At 37.8% G+C, this 23,326-nt stretch overlaps 1 protein-coding gene across 1 annotated transcript in view; it reads left to right on the top strand.

Annotated features, from left to right (window-relative positions):
- The window catches only part of LOC150090910 (serine/threonine-protein kinase DCLK1-like), a 482,386-nt gene that overhangs the window by 81,135 nt on the left and 377,925 nt on the right, over positions 1 to 23,326 (top strand). Inside the window, exons 3-6 of the mRNA XM_090377039.1 lie at positions 5,157 to 5,263; positions 6,231 to 6,526; positions 9,791 to 9,944; positions 14,432 to 14,483. Of these exons, the coding sequence (XP_090233165.1) occupies positions 5,157 to 5,263; positions 6,231 to 6,526; positions 9,791 to 9,944; positions 14,432 to 14,483 (609 nt within the window). The remainder of the gene's footprint in view (positions 1 to 5,156; positions 5,264 to 6,230; positions 6,527 to 9,790; positions 9,945 to 14,431; positions 14,484 to 23,326) is intronic.

The raw sequence follows: 23,326 nt of genomic DNA, 5'->3' as shown, positions 1-23,326 counted from the left end.
TGCGTACTTCATAGCCTTTTCTTTTATTAATAGCCCTGATATCGGCATGTTTTGGTTTCGAATCAACTTCATCCACTTAAAAACTGCTTCATCTACATCTTCCCAAAGGCATAATTTCGCATGCTTCCGATTGGGTCCTGTTTCCTTAAACAGTTTGAAAATTGAAACATGGTTTTTCAAATTTTAAAGCGATTTATTTTTCTTTTTTTAACGCTCCAATCTACACTATTAAGCACTTTCACTTTTTCACACTTCACTCAAGTACTTGCACAGCAGTTAAAACAAAGCCAAAATAATTAGACAGGTACATGTCATAAACAGAGATAGGTGAAATTTAGCGAAACTGTGGATGATTCATTTCTTCGAAAAAACAGATGAATTTCCGAGATAAAGGAAAATCACTTGCTCCTAATTCTCTAATAGGATTCTTACTGTAGAAAATAGGTTGATCAGAGCCAATGCCCATGTCAGGAATATGCCTTAATCTTTGCCAATGGCTGTGGACAACTGATCAGCAGGACTTCTTGGTATAGTAGTGTATAAGTTGAATAGGTTTTACTTCTTTTTAGCCATTGCTGATCCTCTGCAGGGCAAAGGCCTCTCCCAGAATCTTCCATCTTTTTTTATCCTGCACCATGGTTGGCCAGTTTTCTCCTCCTTCAGGGTTTTACAGGTGCCATTAAATTGTAAAATGTTTTAGTTCTTAATTTGTGGAATTAATGCCTTTAGCTATTAAAGCTAAAGGGATTAATTCTTAATCCTTTTAGCTCTTAATTTGTGCTTTCTACAGAATCAGTTCTATTGCCTAAAGGGCAGAGGTGCAAACAATGCATACTCAGGTTTCTCAAAATCAGTTCGTTATATGGAAATTTTCTTTGTTATACGGAAACTACTTTCAGTGTAAAGACCAAGGGGAAATCAAAAAAGTTTGCTACATAAAAAATCTCGCTATATGAAAGTTCGTTAAAGAGAGGTCTGACTGTATACACTTGTTTAAAATTATTAATAATTTTTAATAATTGTTTAAAATTATTAATATATATATATATATATATATATATATATATATATAATAATTTTTTAATTAATTATAATACCAACGAGATAAATTGGAGAATTTAGCATAAAAGTATTAGGGGTGAAAACTATTCAATTGTTCAAAGGGCCAAGTTTAGGTAACCTAAGTTGGACTAATTTTTGTTGTACCCTATAAATAAACACATAATAAAATAAAATCAAAATAAAATGAAATAGTAAAATTAAAATGATAATATAGCTAATTATAGATATATGGATACATTGAATGGAATGTTAACTAGGGTTAGCTCCACTCAATATATCCCATCGGTAATTAGCTGAGGCCATCTGTTTGCCATTTGCCAGTTTTTCTATGTTCAAATATACTGAGAATTTACTGTGAATATATAATAAAATTGGCTTAATTACTTTAATATACCTTAAATTTAGTAGAAAACTGGCAGAATAACTGCTAGCCCTACAGATAGCTGTGAAAATTAATAATAATGGAAGTGAATGATGAATAATATATGTGAACCAACTATTTATTTATGTAGTGAAAAGGAAGGCTTATATCTAAAATTAAGGCAAATATGAAGAGGAATAAGGATAGTAATAGACTTCAATCTATTACTATCCTTATTCCTCTTCATATTCGGTAATGGCAAACCAATTTTCCCAGTTATATTTTAAAGTCTAATCACTTTAAGATAGGAGAGGCCTTTTCCCCTTATCATATAGTAATTGATAACTATATACTTCTTGCTTGCAGTCTGACTTTTAGGTTTCAGTCCAGATCATGGGTTTCCAAAGTGGTGTCTATAAGTCACTAAAAACAGGAAAAATATGCAATAAAATACTCAAAAATATATACCAAAATTCTATTAATATGCAAAACACTTTTTTACATTTATTATAACTTTGTTACAGTTAATTAAATTCAGTATTTAAAAGTAAAAAACTATTAATGAAAACTTTTAGATCAAGGATCAAGTGATCCTTGTTTTAAAACTGTGGGATAACTTTTAAAATCTTTTTTTTTTTTTTTTTTTTTACAGGAAGTTGCAGTATGTTTTTCAGTGCAATCCATTGTAAATCTGTGTGGTTTTTTTCAAAATCATTTTAAAAGCAGACAGATCTTTCCTGTGAATGTTTGAATGCAGATATGTCTTTATTAAACATAAATTCCTGAATGTTCACTCAACTTTTCACTCAGGAAAGGATAAAAATATTCTAATGGGTATTTTCCATTTTAATTACAGTTTATCATTGGGAATATTAGTACGAGTAGTGGCAAATGGTGCAAGAAAGCATGCTTATAAAGCATCAGCCAAAAGAAGGAAAAAAAAAAATTACACACTTCATCCATCCATACCCTCCAAGAATTTATCTAGTTCATCCTTGAATTTATTCAAACCACTCACTTCTACAACAGCAGATGGCAGTTTGTTCCAACAATTTTGAAATATATCTTCCAAGTTATTTCCTATTATGTATTATAGCATATCTATAGGTTTGAAGATAGATGATTTTGGTGTTTAACACAACTTGTAGGATTGATTCTTCCCAGCAAATTTCAATCACATTATTAGAATATTATTAATAGAAATCCTTTACACACTTTGCTAAATCTGTAGTGCTAGCAGTTTAATTTTGAGAAAAATATGTGTCAATTGTCTTCTGGAGATTATTTGGAAAACATTGTTCTGACTTATTATTCTGTCTACTGATGTTAAGTAAATTGAGACTTTAAAGTTTTCCTCTACATTTGTTAATGATTTATCCTCACCAGTTTCATCAAAATGAAACCTTTTCCTAATTCGATATCTGTAAATTCTCTCATTATTCCCAATTGACTTCAGATTTTTACAATTCTAATATATCTATCACTGAATCTACACCATTTTTTAAACAGAATATCTCTTTTTGCATTTGAATTACAGTTAATCATTGAGAATATTAGTATGAGTAATGGTAAATGATGCAAGAAGAAAGCTTATGGCATCAGCAAAAAAAAAAAAAAAAAAAAACCCCTTCGTCCATCCATCCATTCCAAGAATTTGGCTAGTTCATCCTTGAATTTATTCAAACCACTCACTTCCACAACAGCAGATGGAAGTTTGTTCCAACAATCAAAAACCCACTGGCTGATGGCAAACTTCTATACATCTGTCTGCAACCATCCTTCTCCAACTTGAATTTGCCCCTTGTGTGTAATCTCAGCAAGAGGAAGGATGGCATCAACATCTAGCTTACTCAATTCGTTCAAGGCATTAAACACCTCAGTCAGATTTCCCTGCAGGCACCTAGTCTCCAGGTCTCCTAGTCTGCAATTTGTATGGATGGGTGAAACAGGAAGGTTTTTTATTATTTTTTTTTATTTTGGCTGATGCTATATAGGTTGCTTTCTTCTATCATATGCCTCTGCTAATGCTAACTGAAGCATTTCCTGGTAAGAGCATCCCTTTGTTCCCTTCACCAATCTGGTTGCCCTTATCTGCATCCTTCCTAAAGTGAAGCTTCCTTACCTATGTACAGTACTCAAGTTGAGACTTAGCCATGGATTTGTACAAAGGAATAATCACTTCCCTATCCCTACTAGCAAAGTTTCTGTATATTTTTGACAAAACCCCATGAGCTGTCTTCTTGACAGTCTTTCTGCACTAAAAAGAGAATGTTATATCTAACTGCACAATTACCCCAAGGTCTTTTTCATTTCCCGCTACCCAAAGTTTACTACCACACAGTCAGTATGTTAATTTTGGATTACAGCTCTTCATATGAAGTACCTCAGAGAATGTTATATCTAACTGTACAATTACCCCCAAGGTCTTTTTCATTTACCTCTACCCAGAGTTTACTACCACGCAGTCAATACGTTAATTTTGGATTACTGCTGTTCATATGAATGAGGGGCTCCTCCGTAGCCAGGTGGGAAGGAGCAGCAGTTCGTAGCACATGCTTCTTGATTAGACTGGGGTTCGAGCCCGTCACCACCAAATACAGAGGATGCGGAAAGGTCAGGGAATGACCACTGCATATCCTGGAGCAATATGGCCTTAGTTGCTAATGCTCCTAAAAACCAAATAACAAACAAACAAACAAACAATCTTCATATGAAGTACCTTGCACTTGTTAATATTAAACTTCAATTGCCACTTCTCAACCCATTTGTCTACATCTTGTTTGTAGTGGCGTATGCTGATTACTTTCATTAACCACTCTGTCAACTGTTGATAGAGTGGTTAATGACAGTAATCATCTGAAAATGAAGTATTAAGCCTGATTGATATACCTTCATCAATATCATTAATAAATATTGAAAATACTAAGGAGCCGAGCACTGAAACCTGGGGAACCTCACTAATAACGTTAGTCCATGAAGAGCAGGGTCCATTGACTTTAACTTACTCTTAATGCCACAAAGCTCCAGCTTGTACAACAGTCTTTTATGTGTAACAGTATCAAAAGCCTTCCTGAATTCCAAGTACACCTAAACCTCTTTTTATGCAAATTTTTTTACACGAATTGGGATATCAAAAATTATTTTTTTTACGCGAATTTTATTCACTTTTATGTGACCAACCTAAAGTCTAAGTTAGGAAAAAATCTGTAATTCAAGAAAATTCTGAGAATTTTGTAGAATTGCATTCTTGTTCCAATTAAGAAAATTCAAAATTCCCCGAATTACATAACTAACTATGCATAAACAAAAAAAAACAGCAGTTGTTTGCAGTTTGAATTTGGTTTCTCGTATCAACTTAGAAAATTCTTACGAATTTCATTTATTGGGAATTCCCCGAATTACATAACTGACTGCGCATAAAAAAGCAGTTCTTAGTAGTTTGAATTTGGTGTTTGAGTAGACAACACAGTTACTGCATTTTTTGTATTTGCATTTTTTAAGTGAAATCAAAATAAAAATCGCGCTGTAAAATTAATAATTTTGCCAAGAAATAATAAATGGTAAGCTACATTGTATGTAATTTTCAAACTTTCATTTCATTAACCGAAGATTTTAATCCAGCCCTCACATGATGTTTCCTTATTTTTTTGTAACCAAAAAAATAAGGAAACATCATTTGTAACCAAAAAAATAAGGAAAGCCGTTTCCTTGGATATAAAAATTCAAATTTTAGATCGTCTTCAAACTGGGGAAGGTGCGATGGCTGTGGGTAAGCAGTTTGGAATCTGTGAATCAGCTATCAGCTCTATAAAGAAAAATGAAGAGGCTATTAGAAAAGCGGTATGTTCTGGTACAAAATTGAGTGCGAAATTATCATCATACACAAGAGATGTTGTTCTAGAAAAGGCGAAAAAGCTTTATTGATGTGGATAGTAGATAATGTACAAAAAAGAATGCCAGTTGACGGAAATGCCATCAAGCAATCAGCATTGAGATTTTATGAACTGATTTAAAAACTGCAGCCAGATACTTCATCTCAATCTAGGAAAAAATATGAATTTCATGCATGCAATGGTTGGCTAGCTAAGTTTATTAAAAGACATGCTCTTCATAATATAAAAATTAAAGGTGAAACAGCTTCTGCTGATGAAACAGCTGCTAAAGCATTTCCACAAAAACTTGCTAAAATAATTGAAGATGGAGGTTACACTCATGAACAAGTTTGGAATATGGATGAAACTGGCCTTTTCTGGAAAAAAATGCCAAACAGAACTAGCGTATCAAAAATGCAAAAACTGTTGGTGGGTTCAAAGCAGCAAAGGATCGCATAACACTCCCATTTTGTTCGAATGCTTTAGGAGATTGGATGTTAAAACCACTGCTCATAAATTGATCATTAAGACCACGGCCAATGAAAGGCGTAGATTTTCAAAAATTGCCAGTTCATTGGATGGCCAACAAAAAAGCTTGGGTGACCATTGATATTTTCACTGAGTGGTTCCACAAACATTTTGTGCCAGAAGTTAGACGCTATTTGAATGACAAGTGTCTCGAATTTAAAGTGCTTTTGATTCTTAATAATGCACCCGGTCATCCTGCCATAGAACACCCAAATGTGCAATTTTGTTTTCTGCCACCCAATACCACATCATTGCTACAACCTCTAGATCAGGATATCCTTGCGACTTTTAAAACATATTATGTCAGCCGAACATTTCGGTTCGTTTTGAACAAGCTAAATGATGAGGAAATACTGTCAGTTATGGATGTGTGGAAAAAATTTTCAATTATGGATTGTATTGATCAGGTTCGATTTTCGTTATCTGAATTGAGACCAGAAACTATGAATGCATGCTGGAATGCTATTTGGCCCGCATGTGTTAAAGAGAATGCTCCTGTTCCCTTCAATCATACTGCAGAATTCCCCAATATAATAAGTTTGGCATTTGAAATTGGCGGAGAAGGATTCGATGATCTTACGTCGGCAGATATCGAAGAATTGTTAATTGATAAACCTCTTAGTGAAGACAAAAGAGTGGAGATTGTTTCTGAGACTCCTGAAAGCGAAGAAGTTAATGATAAAGATCAAGATCTACTTTTACTGCTGATATAATTAAAGAAGGCCTTAAACTGGCCAGTAATTTAGGCAATTATTTTGCCCGACATGATCCAAATGAAGGATGTGCTGGGAAGTTTTCCCGTGAGCTTAAGTTGTTAATGTCTTCATACAGAGAATTATATTGCGACTTATCTAAAGCATCAACACAGCGATTAATAACTGAGTTCATGCCTAAAACTACTGAAACAACTAGTGGTACTTTTGTTCAAGAAGAATTGAACAAAAGTACCACTAGTTGTAGTGGTAATGACAAGAAGAATTCCACAAGTCGAGGCGGAAGTCGATGAAGATAATACCATATCTAGTAGTTCTAGTGATATTATAGTCTCACGTAAACGAAAGCTTTTGCGTTTATTGTCAGAAACTGATAGTGAATAACATAATTTTTTTATAGAATCCTTAGCAAACAACTGAAATGAATGTTTTTTTTTAAAGTTATTAAAATCATTATATGTATACATATACATATGTGTGTTCTCCATGAAATGTAAATAAAAATCTTATGATCTTAACGAATTTAATATTTGTTTTTTTCATTGTTTTGCTTATATTTCAGGTTTGGAACCAATCTTCACTTTTTCTATGGAGTCAGTAGTTCTTTTTACGCGTTATTTTTAGGAATGTATCTATCGCGTAAAAAGAGGTTTAGGTGTATATGATATCAAAATTATTTTTTGTTTTCAGTTTCTTGGTCACTGCATCATTAGTATCCAATTAGATTGGTCAGACAAGATCACCCCTTCACAAATCCATGCTAAGCATCACTTATTGTCTTAGTGACATCATGTCTCCGTTATCTCTAAAATGTCTTCATATGACAGCTTAATCAGTATTTAAAATTCATCAGAATTATTTGTTATGCTCCTGGCTTTAGTGTATGTGCAAGTATATATGCACATGTTCTTACACTTAGTTACTTTAACACAGTCCATGTATTTACTTGTTTCATGATGACTCATGGCAGGGTTCAAAATTCCGGACACCTTGCTTTTCAGGTCGTTGCATGTTCCAGTGGAAGCATTGGAAGAACCACCTACACCTGTGGCTCTAGTTATTAGTTATCTATTAGTCTATGTATCCTCCCAAGCTAGCAGTTTTCCAACCCACCTATTACTGGTAGGCGCATTATAGCCAAAGCAGCTTGTGTACCATTAAACCCACACAACAATAAACTATTACTGCCTCGATAGCATTGGCAAATATTTTTGCATTTCTTCTATTTAAGTGTATACCATCCCTGTAAAACAGATTCTCCTGTTAACAAGCACAGAGCATGCCGTCTCTTGCACATTTTCTCCAGTGCTGAAATGATTGACAAGACTCTCTCTCAACATACTCCCTCCTCTTGTGTCTGGGCATAATTGCAGACACTTTCAAATTCAGTTCTAACTTGTGACCTTTTCCCAACATTGCCCTGTTCGTGTTAAGTCCTCAGATCTCATGCTCTTAATACATGCCAACATGTATAATCACCTTTTGTATCCTTAAATGATGGTATGTGCTATAAGATGTCATCTACTTTTGCCACTGGCATACTCTACTCCCGATTCCATCTATCCTTTTGCACAATATATTTTCCTGACAATAGAGTCACTGACAGTAACTACCTCCTGTGGGACTAGCTCATTCTGTCTTGGGGATTGCTACTGTGTTGCCTGATGCACAAGTGTGAGCTGTGGTGTTGAGTTGTGCAGCTGAGAGCTTGATGAATTCCCCCCATTTTAATTCCTTCTCAGGTGTTCACCCTACTTTTCAAGCTCTGATTGATAAATGCTCATCAGAATTTATCATATAATTTTTTCATGCTCAGCTCTGAATATGCACAAGAACATTCCACCTTGGGTGTATCTTGTCTTGTTCCAGAAACATCTGCAAACATTCCACAAATTGTACATTTTGTTAGGCCGTGATTCGTAGAACAATTACCCCTTTCGGTTCTCCCCCGAGCCATAGTACTCTTCTACTTTTACTCCTTGCTTTGCTGGTCTAGTGTGAAGCATCATTTTTGTTTAAATACAATTTAATTGATTAACAATGAAAATTAATAAAATTAATCAGTTTAAAGGATTAATTGACAATATTACACTAATCTAATAGATTCTTAAATGCAATGATATGTATTGCATTATCAAAGTTTACATCATACCTTATATCAAGTTCAAGTTATACGTTGCTCTATCAAGTTAAAGTTATATGTTACTCTATCAAGTTAAAGTTATATGTTACACTATTCTGTTACATTCATAGAGTTTTAATTTAGTTATATCCTTATTAAAAGCAAAATTTTGTGGCTGATAACAAAAACAATATGCCAAAATATGGGATTAGAACCTTTGAGTTACTTATTTTTCACAATTAAATCCCTACAATTGTACTGCTCTACTAGTTATGTGTTAAGATATCCATGCCAAAACACTGATTGAAAAGGTCTGCAAATAATAAGTCGTAACTTACAAAATCTCTGGCTAAATTTAAAAATAAGCTAACGAACATGCCTAATGACTAAGACTATTAAAATATTTTTCAGACACAATTTCATGTTTTAATTAATCAAGAAGATGGTAAAAATTTCCAAAATTGTATCCATTCTCACAAGCTCAAATTCTTTTCTTTTTTTTTTTTTTTTTTAGTAGCATTAGCAACTAAGGCCATATTGTTCCGGGGATATGTGATGGTCATTCCCTGACCTTTCCGCATCCTCCGTATTTGGTGGTCACGGGCTCGAACCCCGGTCTAATCAAGAAGGATATGCTACGCAGTGCTGCTCCTGCCCACCTGGCTACGGAGGTGCTTAAATTATTTTGTCTGTACACTTTGAGGGCCCCAGGGGACTATTCTGGGGTGCTTACATTGCGAGATATCCGAGTGATATAATAATTTGATTGTAAGTTGTATTAATTTGCTTTCTTGTTTTCTTGCTTTGTACAATTTATAGTGCCAGAACCAGTTTAGCTAGCCCTACTTTCTCGTAGTCTGGAGTGGGCAGTCGGGGAGATTCCCCGGCTGGCTAGACGGACTTAATTGATTGATTCTGGGATTTAGGAAAGAATTGTTAAAAGCATTTCCGTGCCCTTGAAGTTTTGTTCCTGGGACCACAACCCGTTTGACTTGGGCGTGAATTAATTGTTTTTTAAAGATAGATTTCAGAAATCCTTTAGTAATTCATTCAGAAGCTGTGGGAAGCCGTGTAAATATTATAAATAGTTGTTTTTTCTCATTATTGAGATTTAACTTTTAATTGTAAATAGCTATTTTATTGTATACATGGCTAGTGTTGAAGAATCGGACGGGATTCTGAGTGAAGAAGAATTGGCCGAGGCAACATCTGAGGTCACAGATGATGAAAGGGAGGAAATAACGGGAGAAATCTTGTCACAAGTTCAGGAATTAACAGAGTTTGAGGTATTTTCTGGAAGAACCCTGTCAAGGACTCCTCCAAGAATCTAATAGAGGTTAAGATTATGAAGAGGGTGTTTATTATAAGACCTGATTTGTTAGTTAACATGTTTAACAAATGCTTGGAGTTGGGTTCTTTCCCTGAAGTGTGGAGAGTGGCCATTTTGAAGTTGATAATGAAGAGTCCAGATAAGCTTCCGAGTGAACCAGGTTCGTATCGTCCCATAGCACTGTTATCTGTAATAGCAAAGACTTATGAACGACTGTGTATCAGTCGACTTATGATTAAATATGATGAGAATCATATGTTCTCTAATAACCAGTATGGTTATAAAAAAGGAAAGTCTACAGAGGATGCTATTTATCAGTTGATATCATATGTTTAGGGCTACGAGGGGCATTATGTCCTTGGAATCTTTGTTGATTTTCACAGTGCATTCGACATACTTTGGTGGGAGGGAATTCTCTCTAGGATTAGAACTATTGGATGTTCAGACAACCTGTATTCAGTCTTTAAGGAATATTTCTCAAAACAAGATTATATGAGTTGGGACTTGCAGTAAGATAGTGGTAAGAACTGGATACACGGAAGTAAGAAGAAATGTAACACGTGGTTGTTCTCAGGGCTTGGTGATTGGTCCTCGTGCCTGGGCAATAGTGTTGGATGACTTTTTGTGTAGGAATCACGTTGGTGTGAACGGGATGATATATGCTGATGACTTGTTAATTCTGGTATATGGCAATGCAAGGTCCGAACTAGAGGTACGTGCCTCTCAGATCATGGAAGAATTAATAGAGTGGTCGACTCTATTTAAATTACAGATTTCAAAAACGAAAACTGTGCAGATGCTGCTTAAGGGTTGCTTAAGCATGAATAGGTGTCTGGTGGTAAGAGCACTTGATATGTCCATTCGATACGTAACTTCTGTTAAGTATCTTGGTGTATGTGTGGGGGAGAGAATGGTACTTGTGGAGCATATGAAGTATTTAAAAAATAAAGTGCCGGTGCTTTATGCTAAGCTAAGAAGAATGATAAGAACTGATTGGGGGATAAAAGGAAGAGCCTTAAATCTTCTTTATGATTGTTTATTTGTCCCCATCATAACACTCTTCAGTGGCTTGGCTGCACAGGATAACAAATTCTGTTGTCAAGAAATACTTGTTCCAAGCGCAGAGGTTCGCTCTCCTATATACGACACATGCTTGTAGGACGGTGTTGACAGATGCTCTGCAGGTTTTGGCTGGTCGACTACCGGCTGACTTGTGGACCATATTGTCGGCATTATTATATTGTACCAAGAACAATATAAGAAAAATAGTGTTGGGTGTGGCCTCTTGTCCTGATTCACATAAGACATACACTAGATGTGATCTTAAGGATGAAAAGGTAAGAATAAAAAGTGAATTATTGGCAGTATGGCAACAAAGATGGGACACCAGCGAGAAAGTCCGTGTTACCTATATGTATCTTCCCAAGGTGGACATATTGAATGTGTGAGCGAATCCTTGGCAGCAATTTGGATTGCATGCCACATTTCTAATTACAGGACACGGACTGGCCAAAAGATTATATGAGTTGGGACTTGCAGAAAGTGATTTATGTTTTTGTGGACAACAAGAAACCAGTGCACACATTATGTTGCATTGTAGTAGTTACGTTGATTTGAGGAATGAGTTGGAGGTGTGCTTGGGTGGACTTGAACAAGGAAATCTTTGGATCAGGTTCATGGATAGGGCTCTGTTTTGGTATTTTAATAATTTTGTGAGTTTGGTTTTTAAGCGGAGAGCAAGACAAAGGCTAGATAGTAGTACCCACCTCCCCGTGGCTGGGGACGGTAACATAGTCCATTAGGATATGTGAGACGACGTTAGCCAAGACTATATCCTTCTTGGCTATGGCTAAGAGGTATAGTGCTCTCATTTGAGTTGAGTGTTGTTTATGAATTTTAAATAGTTTGATGTTTAATGAAATGTTTTAACACAGTTAAGAAATTTTTCACTGAAGTAGCATAACCCACATATAAGCCTCAGCTTAGGAGATGGATTTGCTGAAGGTGTACTGAATGTACACTTTGAGGGTCAGAATAACAATTCAGTATCATACCATACAGTGTTAAAAATGATAAAGGGTCTTTCTGAACATGCTTTAGTAAACTATTAGCTTCTGATTTAGTTGCATTATTGTTTGCTGAATGCATTAGAAAGTCTGCTGATTTCCTCTTAAATGGAAGAAAATGGCCTTAACTGATTCTATCCTTGCTTTCCATTGAGTGTTACTTAGTGGCTTTAATGTTATTCTTAGATTGATGCAGAATATGTTACATATAAATATATGTAACATTTTCTAAGTATACTGCTTTAGGAGTAATGTGCATATTTTGGTTTGAACAACTTCGTGTTGCCCTTCATATTTGATCCACTATCATAACATTGCCCTCTGCAGTTGTCAATGTCTGTATTATACTTTTCTAAATTATTTAACAGCAGATTTGCAAGACCGTCACCAGTGTGATCTAAACTTCAAAAAATTATATATATAATTAATATAATTTTTGAAAACCCTATAAGGTTTCCAAGAATTTTTACTTCACTAGAGTTCTTGTCACTGTGAACATGTCTATTATTGACATTTGTTCTTTGTGTGAAATGTCTGTTGTACAGTCCATTTGCAAACTGTATTATTTTGCAGTTCTAACATTAAAATTGTGTTCAATACTTTTTCACTAAGATCTTGTAAAAACCTATTTTGAGATCTATTAGACAGATGATGCTGAACATGTGCCTTACTTTCTCAACTATTAGATAAATAGTTTGCCAGAATGACATTATATTTCCAGTAGTTCAAGTAATCCTAAAAAATTCCGATATTAATAGAGTCACGATGATAATCACTTCCTCTGAATTCTAAATTTCTACTGCATAGAAATTATATAACAGCAATCAGTAGTGGAAGAATATAGCAGCAATCAGTAGTGGAAGAAAAGGACTTGGGAGTTTGGCCAGACATGAAATTCTCCAAGCATTGTAGACAGATTGCAAGGAAGGCCAATTGTGTCCTATCGATGATTTATTAGATGACTGGAAAAGAGTCACTTGGTCTGATGAAATAAGGTTCCAGCTCCATCATACCAGTGGATGGGTGCATATTGCAGATTTTACAGTGAACAGCTGCAACCAAACTGCACATGACGATGAAAACAGGCTGGTGGCATCATGGTTTGGAGGATGTTTTCATGGGCACCACTGGGTCCTCTCATCTCCATTGAACACACCCTCACTGCTAGATCTTACCTCTGCATTGTTTTGGACCAAGTTTTGCCTTACATAGTGACCACATATCTAGATGACATAGAGCATTGTTTTGTTGAAAGAATCCAGTGTAACAATGGGTCGAGGATCATGTCTAAATATTTTGCGTGTTCCCCTGGCCACCAATCCCATCCAACATTTGTGGAAAGTGGCAGGATGCAGCATTTTCTGGTGCACGACAGTGTCTCGTTCCATTGCCGAACTCTGTGACATCCTTCTGTCCGTGGTATTGTAGATTCGATGCCATGCCGCCTACTAGTGGTTATCACGGCAAAAGGCAGCCCAACACGCTATTGGGTAGGTGGTCATAATGTTTTTGTTCATGACAATATGCTAATAACCTTGCATGATCATGCCATTCACAGATATTTGCAGGTTCTAGTAAACAAAATCGAAGGGTGATAGTTACTTTCACTCCCCATTTTTTGCATCATTAGCAGAGGCATATGATTCAAGAAAGCAAGCTTATATGTCAGCCAAAAAAACCCCTTCCCATTTCACTCATCCATTCACTTCAAATGCTTGTCTAGTTCTGCCTTGAACTTATTTAAGTTGTCGACCTCCACTATGACAGATGAAGTTTGTTCCAATTATCACCCACCCACTGGCTAAAGGCAAATTTCCGCACATCTGTTCTACAATTGTCTAAACTCAATTTGAATTTATGTCCCCTTGGGTGAGTAATCTGAGCTAGAGGAAGAATTCCATCAGTATTGAGTTTGCTCAAACCATTCAAGGCCTTATTATACACCTCAGTTAGATCACCTCTGCCTGTGTTTCTTGCTTCCTTCTGATTTCTATCCTCAGGCCAGTATTGGGCAGTAGAATATTGTAATGTTTAACACAGAACACTCAAGATCGTTGGGCTGCTCAGTTTCTCTGGACTTTGTGTTTTCCCTACATAAACTATAAGAAGCGGTTCAGTGTTTATTACAGATAGCATCTGATGTAACAGATATTTGCTGGATGATATACAGAATTTTCTCAAAATTATAAAAAAATAGAAATATAGAAAACCAGTTCCTGAAAAGTTAGATTTCATAAACAAAATTAGAACATTACTTTTGGAAATACATTTCATAATATGCTACTGCTGGAAACCCCATGAGTTATTTATACAAGATAAATCAAAAGTAGCTTCACATATTTGGTGATTTATAACTTTTTTTATTATGTTTACATAGAAGAAATATTTTTCTGGAAGCAAATTTGTACAAATCCAAAGTTTAAGTGAAAGTAATGGTTACATTTTGTTATAGCTTCCAGCAGTAACATGGTACTTATCAACCTCTTTCCAGGTGGTCTGTGACTTGGCTGATGTACCTGTGTTGATCATTGTAGTGATCTTCCCCTCCAAGTCATTGCACTTTAGTTGCAGGTGGGGGCATAGGGCTTGTATGTTTGGTCCTTAAGGTAACCCCACAAAAATGAGTCCAGTGGTCTGAGGAAACATAATTAAAATTTAAATTCTAATTCTCTCTCTCTCTCACCCCCCTCCACCTTTTCTTCATTTGTTGCTGTAGTTATGTCCTGGTTCACTTTCTATTTGCCACTTACATGCTTTGCCATATGATTAGCATATTCTTGTTTTATATTCGAATTAAGTTTCTGCAACGTGTGGGAAGTAAAGCTTTTCAACCACTGATATTTTTTACACTGATTTTCTTCCTCCTTTCCATTTTTCTTTATTACTTATTTCAAGTTTATATTTATATGTACATGGTGTGGCAGTGAAGTTCCCGGATTGGTGTTGTTGTAATCATGTTCGATGAGTTTGAAAATAAACAGAAGTAGTATGGTTAGTTAAAATTTCCTCCAACAGACAGAGATTGCCTAGTAGACTAACAGGTTGCAAGTAACAACCAGTTTTGTTAGTAGTGTTAATGTTCTCTGTGATGATTTTGCAACGGAGCAACAATCAAATATCAAATTTTGCTTAAAACTGGAAAAATCTGCAAAAGAAATGTATGAACTGTTAAAACCGTTCAAATAGTGATGAAATGTTAAGTCGTACCAGCTTGTTTTATTGGTATAAGTGATTATTCAAAGGTGGACATGAAGATCTCTGCATTACCCAGGAAGTGAGCATTCATCAACCTCTTAACATGGGGAGAGAATTGCAAAAGTTCAGGAATTAGCATTAGTAAAGGCACATGATGCAAGAATGCAAGCTTATATAGCATCAGCAAAAAAAAAACCCCACCCTTCCCATTTCACCCATCTATTCACTCCAAATGCTTGTCTGGTTCTGCCTTAAACTTATTTAAGTTGCTGACCTCCACTAAAACATATGGAGGTTCGTTCCAACTATCAACTACCCACTGGCTAAAGCCAAATTTCCACACATCTATTCTACAATTGTCTTTCCTTAATTTGAATTTATACCCCTCAGGTGAGTAATCTGAGCAAGAAGAAGAAGAATCCATTAGCACTGAGCTTGCTTAATCCATTCAAGGCCTTATACACCTCAATTAGATCACTTCACAGGTGCCTAGTCTACAAAAGCTGCAATTTGCAGAACTTAAGCCTTTCTTGGTAACACCAACCTTTTGTTCCATTCACCAAACTCGTTACACTTTTCTGTTCTTGTTCCAGCAGCTCTACATTTTTCCTAAAATGAGGCCTCCACACCTGTATACAGTACTCAAGGTGTGGCCCGACCATTGCCTTATACAAGGGGACAATCACCCTCTTATCAATGCTAGCAAAATTCCTGTATATCATTGACAAGACACCGTAACTTCTCTTGCAGCCTTTTTGCACTGCTCAGAAAACTTTGTATCTGCCTGCACAATTACCACTAGGTCCTTTTCATTCTCTACCACTGTCAGTGTAGTACCACACACTTGATACGTTACTCTGGGGGTTACTGCCTCTCAGCCCATCTGCTCAACTTTTCTAGATCCGGTTGCAGCAGCAGCATACTGTCATTAGCATTAGTATAGGCATTTGATGCAAGAAAGCAAGCTTATGCAGCATCAGCCCAAAAAAAAAAAAAAAACACTTCCACTTCACCCCTCTGTTCGTTCAAAATACCTGTCCAGCCGAGCCTTAAACTTATTTAGGCTATCAACCTCCACCACAAGGGATGGAAGTCTGTTCCACCAACCAACCACCCGCTGGCTAAAGGCAAATTTCCGCACGTCTATCCTACATCTGTCTTTCCTCAATTTGAATTTATGCCCTCTCAGGTGATTTTTCTGAGCTAGAGGAAGAATCCCATCAGCATTGAGCATGCTTAAACCATTCAAGGCTTTATACACCTCTATCAGATCTTCTCGCTGGTGCCTATTCTCCAGACACTGTAATTTGCAAAACTTAAGCCTTTCTTCGTAAGAGCACCCCTTTGTTCCATTCACTAATCTTGTTGCCCTTCTCTTTACTCGTTCCAGCAGCTCTACATCCTTCTTGAAATGGGGCCTCCAGACCTGTATACAGTACTCTAGGTGTGGCCTGACCATTGCCTTATACAAGGGAATAATCACCTCCTTATCCCTGCTACAAAAATTCCTATATATCATTGACAATACACCATGAGCTACTCTTGTAGCCCGTCTGCACTGCTCAGAGAACTTCATATCTGCCTGCACAACCACCCCCAGGTCCCTTTCATTCTCTACCACTGTCAGTGTAGTACCACAGAGTTGATACGTTGCTCTGGGGTTGCTGTTTCCCATGTGTAGTACTTTACTTTTGTCAATGTTAAACTTCATTTGCCACCTCTCAGCCCATCTGCTCAACCTTTCCAGATCCTGTTGCAGCAGCACAGTGTCAGTAGTGTCCTTGACAACCCTGCCAACCTTTGTATCGTCTGCAAACCTGGACATTAAGCTTGATATACCATCATCAATATCATTTATAAATACAGAAAACAATAATGGACCCAACACTGAGCCCTGAGGGACTCCACTAATAACATTAGTCCACGATGAGCAGTGTCCATTGATTACCACTCTCTGTCTTCTCCCCCTCAACCACCCCTTTATCCATAGCAGCAATTTGCCTCCAATGTCACACTGCTCTAATTTGTGTAGCAGTCTTCCATGTGCAACAGTATCAAAAGCCTTTCTAAGATACAAGTATATAATATCAAAGTTATTCCCTGCATCCAGTTCTTTTGTGACTGCATCATAGTATCCAATCAAGTTGGTCAGGCAAGACTTCCCCTTAACAAAACCATGCTGTGTCTGAGCTATAACTGAAGTCTTGTCTAAATGATCCTGCAGTGCTTCTTTAACCAGTGCCTCCATTAATTTTCCTGGCACAGATGTTAAGCTCACAGGTCTATAATTACTTGTGTCAGCCTTTGATCCTGCTTTGTGAATTGGGGTCACATTTGCACATTTCCAATCTATGGGTACCTCCCCTGAGTCCAAGGAAGCTCATAATTATGGCTAAGGGTTTGCTTACTTCCTTTGCTGCCTCCTTTAATATAACTGGATAGATCCCATCCACCCCGGGTGCCTTTCTTGTATTTATCTTCAACAGTTTCTCCTCCACTTTACTCCCAGTTATTTCAAGATTCTGTAGCTTACTGCTAGAGTTGAATACACCTCTGGCATTCCCCTTGCTGAATAACTCCTCATGTGTGAATGTCGATGCAAAATATTCATTTAGTTTGTTAGCTACAGGATCATCAACAGTTGACCCATCAATATCAAGTGGACCAATCTGATTCATCCCCTTCCTTCTAGAGTTTACATAAGTAAAGAACTCTTTGCTGTTTTTCTTTGCATCCCTTGCCAAGGATTTCTCGTAATCTGCCTTCGCCTGCCTAACCTCCTTTGTAACTTGGTTGCATATCAACTTGTATCTATCATAGGCTTCTGTGTCATGTGTTAATTTGTAAGTATCCCATGCATTTTTCTTCTCTGCCATATGCCTCATTAGTTCATCTGACATCCTTGAACAATATTTCTTAGTTGGTATGTAAAGCCTAGTAGCTTCCAAGATAAGTTCTTTGAATGCTTCCCATTTTGAATTTGCTGTTGGTAACATCATCAGTTGGTCCCACTGTATAGAATTTAAATACTGTCTCAGTCCATCGTAGTCGCCTTTACGGAAGCAATAACCCTTCCCTTTACCCCTAATGGTAGTTACCTCTTTGAGTAAATCCCACTTCAGCACACTGTGATCACTGCCACCTAGTGGTTCATTTATCTGCAGATTCTTAATGCATGAAGAATCACTGCTGATAATCAAATCAAGAGTATTACTCCCTCTAGTTGCCTCCCGAACATGCTGATGTAGAAAACAATCATCCAATAAATCCACAAAAGCCTTGCTAGTGTGTGAGTGACCAGCTGCCAAATTCCAGTCAATATCTGGGAAATTAAAATCTCCCATTATAAGACTCTCTGATTTACTGGCCCACTCTATTTCCTTGTACAGTTCCTTATTATACTCATCAGAGTCATTAGGCCTACAGCACACTCCTACTCTCAATTTTGATCTCCCAATGCTTATGTCACACCAAACTGACTCAACACTGCACTGTCCAGCGATGTCGACTGGCTTCCCTTCCTTGGTTTTTATGTGTTTCTTAACTAATAGCATAACCCCCCCCCTTCCTATCCTGTCTATCCTTTCTGTAGACGTTGTACTCCCCAAATTGCATTTCTGCATCTCTTATATCTGTGTGACACCACATCTCTGATATCCCAACAATATCTGCCTTTGATGTTTTGAGCAATACCTCAAATTCATCAAATTTATTTACTAAACTCCTAGCATTGGTGTACACCAAAGTATACCTGCACCTGTTTCTATTCTTAGCTACCCTAACACAACCCATGTGTTTACTTGTACCGCAATGGCTCCCAGCAGTCTCTGAAATACCATGCATCTTGTTTTTCAGGCTTCTGCTCATTCTAATAGAAGCAGTGCAAGAATCTCTTTCACCTCTGCCAGTGGCTACTGTCAATCTATTGGTCTTTGTCTCCCCCCAAGCTAGCAGTTTTCCGACCCACCTAACACTGCCTCGATAGCATCAGCAAATATTCTTGCACCCTTTCTATTTAAGTGTATCCCATCCCTGTAGAAGCAATCTCTCCTGTTAACAAGTACAGTCCAGGCTGAAAAAAATTCTACCCCTTGAGCCTTGCACAATCTTTCCAGGGCCGAATTGATCGACAAGGCTCTCATCATATACTCCCTCCTTTCGTGTCTGGGCAGAATTGCAGACACTCTCAAATTCAACCCTAATTCTCGGCTTTTGCTGAACAGTGACCTGTACTTGTTAAGTAATTCTGCCGGTCTCCTACTCTTAATATTATTAGTGCCAATGTGTACAACTATATCACCTTTTGTGCCCTTAAAAGATGATATTCGCTCTGTAACGTCATCAACCTTTGCCCCTGGCAGACATACCCTGGTCCTGTTCCACCTATCTTTTTTACAAAGCATGTTCCCCGTTTCCCTGACAATAGAGTCAACAACAACTACTAGTTCCTTCGGGACCAGCGCATTCTGCCTTGGGGGTTGTCTCTGTGTCACGCGATGCCCAAGTGCAAGCTCTGGCGTTGATGTGGGCAGCTGAGAGCTTGATGGGCCCCTCAATTTAGTTTCTTCGAGGGCATCCACCCTGTCCTTCAAGCTCTCATATAGGCCCACAAGAACGCCGAGTTGTTGCCTGATATTGATACACTCCTTGCATCGCGCACACACAAAGACATCCCCCTTGGCAGTATCATGTCCCGTACCCGATTGCTCTGCAAACATCAAGCAAACAGTGCATTTTATAAGGCTGTGAGTCAGAGGACAACTGTCCCCCTCAGTTCTGCTCTGAGCCACAGTGTCATTAACAACCCTGCCAACCTTTGTGTTGTCCGCAAGCCTGGACATTAAGCCTGAAATACAATCATCACTATCATTAATAAATACAGAAAACAACAATGGATCCAACACTGAACACTGGGGGACACCACTAATAACATTAATCCATGAAGAGCAGTGTCCATTGATTACCACTATCTGTCTTCTCCCACTTAACCATCCTTTTATCCATAGCAGCAATTTGCCTCCAATGCCACACTGCTCCAATTTGTGCAGCAGTTTTCCATGTGCAACATTATCAAAAACCTTTCTAAGATCCAAATATATGATATCAAAATTATTCTTTGTATCCAGTTCCTTTGTGACCACATCATAGTATCCAATCAAATTGGTTAGACAAGACTTCCCCTTAAACTCATGCTGTGTTCAAGCTATAACTGAAGTCTTGTCTAGATGATCCTGCAGTGCTTCTTTAACCAGTGCCTCCATTAATTTCCCTGGAATATAAGCTAAACTAATAGGTTTATAATTACTTGTGTCCTCCTTTGTGAATTGGGTCACATTTGCACATCTCCAGTCCATGAGTACCTCCCCTGAGTCCAAGGTAGCTCTCATAATTATGGCTAAGTGTTTGCTTACTTCCTTTGCTGCCACCTTTAATATAACTGGATAGATCTCATCCAACCCAGGTGCCTTTCTTATCTTTCCTATCTTCAACAATTTCTCCTCCACTTTGCTCTCAGTTATTAGAAAATCATCTAGCTCACTGCCAGTTTACTTCACATCTGGGATTCCACTCTCTGAATAACTCCTCATGTGTGAATGTAGATGCAAAATACTCATTTAGTTTTTTAGCTACCTGAGCAGGATCATCAGCAACTATCGATATCAAGTGGACCAATCTGATTCATCCCCGTCCTCCTAGAGTTTACATAAGTAAAGAACTCTTTGCCCTTTTTCTTTGCATCTTTTTCCAAAATTTTCTCGTAATCTCCCTTTGCCTGCCTAACCTTCTTTGTGACTTGGTTACAGACCAGCTTTTATCTCTCATAGGCTTCTGTGTCGCCTGTTAATTTATATGTATCCCATGAATTTTTCTTCTCTGCCACATGTCTCGTTAGTTCATCCATTTAGGCCTAAACCTTGAACAACACTTCTTAGTTTGTACGAAAAACCTTTGAATGCTTTCCATTTAGAATTTTCTGTTGGTAACATCAGTTGGTCTCACCTTATAGAATTTAAATACTGTCTCAGACCTCCATAGTCGCCTTTTCAAAAGCAAAAACCCTTCCCTTTGCCGCTGATGGTAGTTACCTCTTTGAGTAAATCCCACTTCGGGCGCCTCCGTAGCCAGGTGGGAAGGAGCAGCAGTGCGTAGCACACGCTTCTTGATTAGACCGGGGTTCGAGCCCGTCACCACCAAATACGGAGAATGCGGAAAGGTCAGGGAATGACCACCGCATATCCCGGAGCAATATGGCCTTAGTTGCTAATGTTCCTAAAAACCAAAAATAACAAATAACAAATCCCACTTCAGCTCACTGTGATCAGTGCCACCTAGTGGTTCCTTTTTCTGCAGATTCTTAATGCATGAAGAACCACTATTGATAATCAGATCAAGAGTATTACTCCCTCTATTTGCCTCCTGAACTTGGTGCTGTAGAAAACAGTCATCCAATAAATCCACAAAAGCCTTGCTAGTGTGTGAGTGACCAACCCATAAATTCCAGTCAATATCTGGGAAATTAAAATCCTCCATTATAAGACACTGAGTTACTGGCCCACTCTATTTTTCTGTAGAGCTATTTATTATACTCATCAGAGTCAATAGGCCTGTAACACACTCCTACTCTCAATTTTGATTTCCCAGTGCTTATGCATCAAATTGACCTGACACTGCACTGTCCAGCCCTGTCGACCGGCTGTACTTCCTTGGATTTTGTGTTTCTTAACTAATAGCATAACCCCTCCTCTCTTCCTGTACACATTGTACTCTCCAAATTCCAGTTCTGCATTCCTTATATTTGTGTGAACACCACGTCTCTTATATTCCAACAATATCTGCCTTTGATGTTTTGACCAACACCTCAAATTCATCAAATTTATTTACCAAACTGCTATCATTTGTGTACACGCTAGTATACATGCACCTGTTCCTATTCTTAGCTACCCTATCACAGCCCATGTATTTACTAGTTCCACAATGACTCCCAGCAGTCTCTGGAATCCCCTGCCTCTTGTTTTCCAGGCTGCTGCTCATTCCAGTAGAAGTAGTGCAAGAATCACTTTCACCTCTGCCAGCGGCTACTGTTAATTATTCTATTAGTCCTTGTATCCTTCGAAGCTAGCAGTTTTCCGACCCACCTAACACTGCCTTGATAGTGTCATTTAATATTCTTGCACCTTGGGATGATAGGTTTGGGTAGTATGGGATAAAGGCGCTCGTGGTTGAGTCATACCCAAACCTATTACAACAGGTTTCTAGGGTACTAAAATCACATGGGATAAAATGTGTAAAACTCCCGGGCAGAAAGTTACGATCCCTCATGTAACACTACAAGCGGTTTAGTCTACCGAATCTCTTGCCGTGACTGCACTAGCTGCTACATTGGGGAAACAGGGAGACGACTCGAAAAACGTGTTTCCGAACACGAAAGAGCAATCCGCTTAGCGGATGTAGAGCACTCAGCTATTGCCGAACACGTTTGGGCAACCCACCATGACATTGACCCACACTACGATGTCGTGATTGTGGATAGGTCCTGCCACTATCGACGACACACCTGGTTGGAGTCATTGAACATCACATGCTCCAATACTTTGGTCAACAGGAGCAGTGGATGTCGGGTCCACCCTATCATCGAAACAACAGTTCTGACTAATGACAAATGCTGGCAACGTCCACATGCGCCACAGACACATGCTTCAACATCCAACAATTAATCACGCAGGTCATGTACATGATTGGCAGTACACGCCCTCATGTCCCACTCTTAACCGTCAGTTTGACTGAGGAAGGCTGACAAAAACAACCGAAAGTTTTTTTGTATGTATCCAATCTAATATATGTATGTATTTTCCTGTTATTAAACTTGTCATACTTTATTCTGTATCCATTTCGCTATGTGCAACAGTAATTCGATATTAATAATGAATCCAGAGTGCACAGGCCTCTTTAATCATATTTGAACTGTTCTTGGCCAACAAACATATGACATAGTCATGAAACTGCAAAAGAATTTAATCTTTATAGTCCGTGGCAAACAACATTCAGATTTGCTCACAGGTGCAAAAAAAAAAAAAAA

This window comes from Mastigoproctus giganteus, chromosome 1 (assembly GCF_048544385.1).
Source record: "Mastigoproctus giganteus isolate SK-2022 chromosome 1, ASM4854438v1, whole genome shotgun sequence".
NCBI classification, from domain to species: Eukaryota; Metazoa; Arthropoda; class Arachnida; order Uropygi; family Thelyphonidae; genus Mastigoproctus; species Mastigoproctus giganteus.
This window is presented reverse-complemented; position numbering and strand designations above follow the sequence as displayed.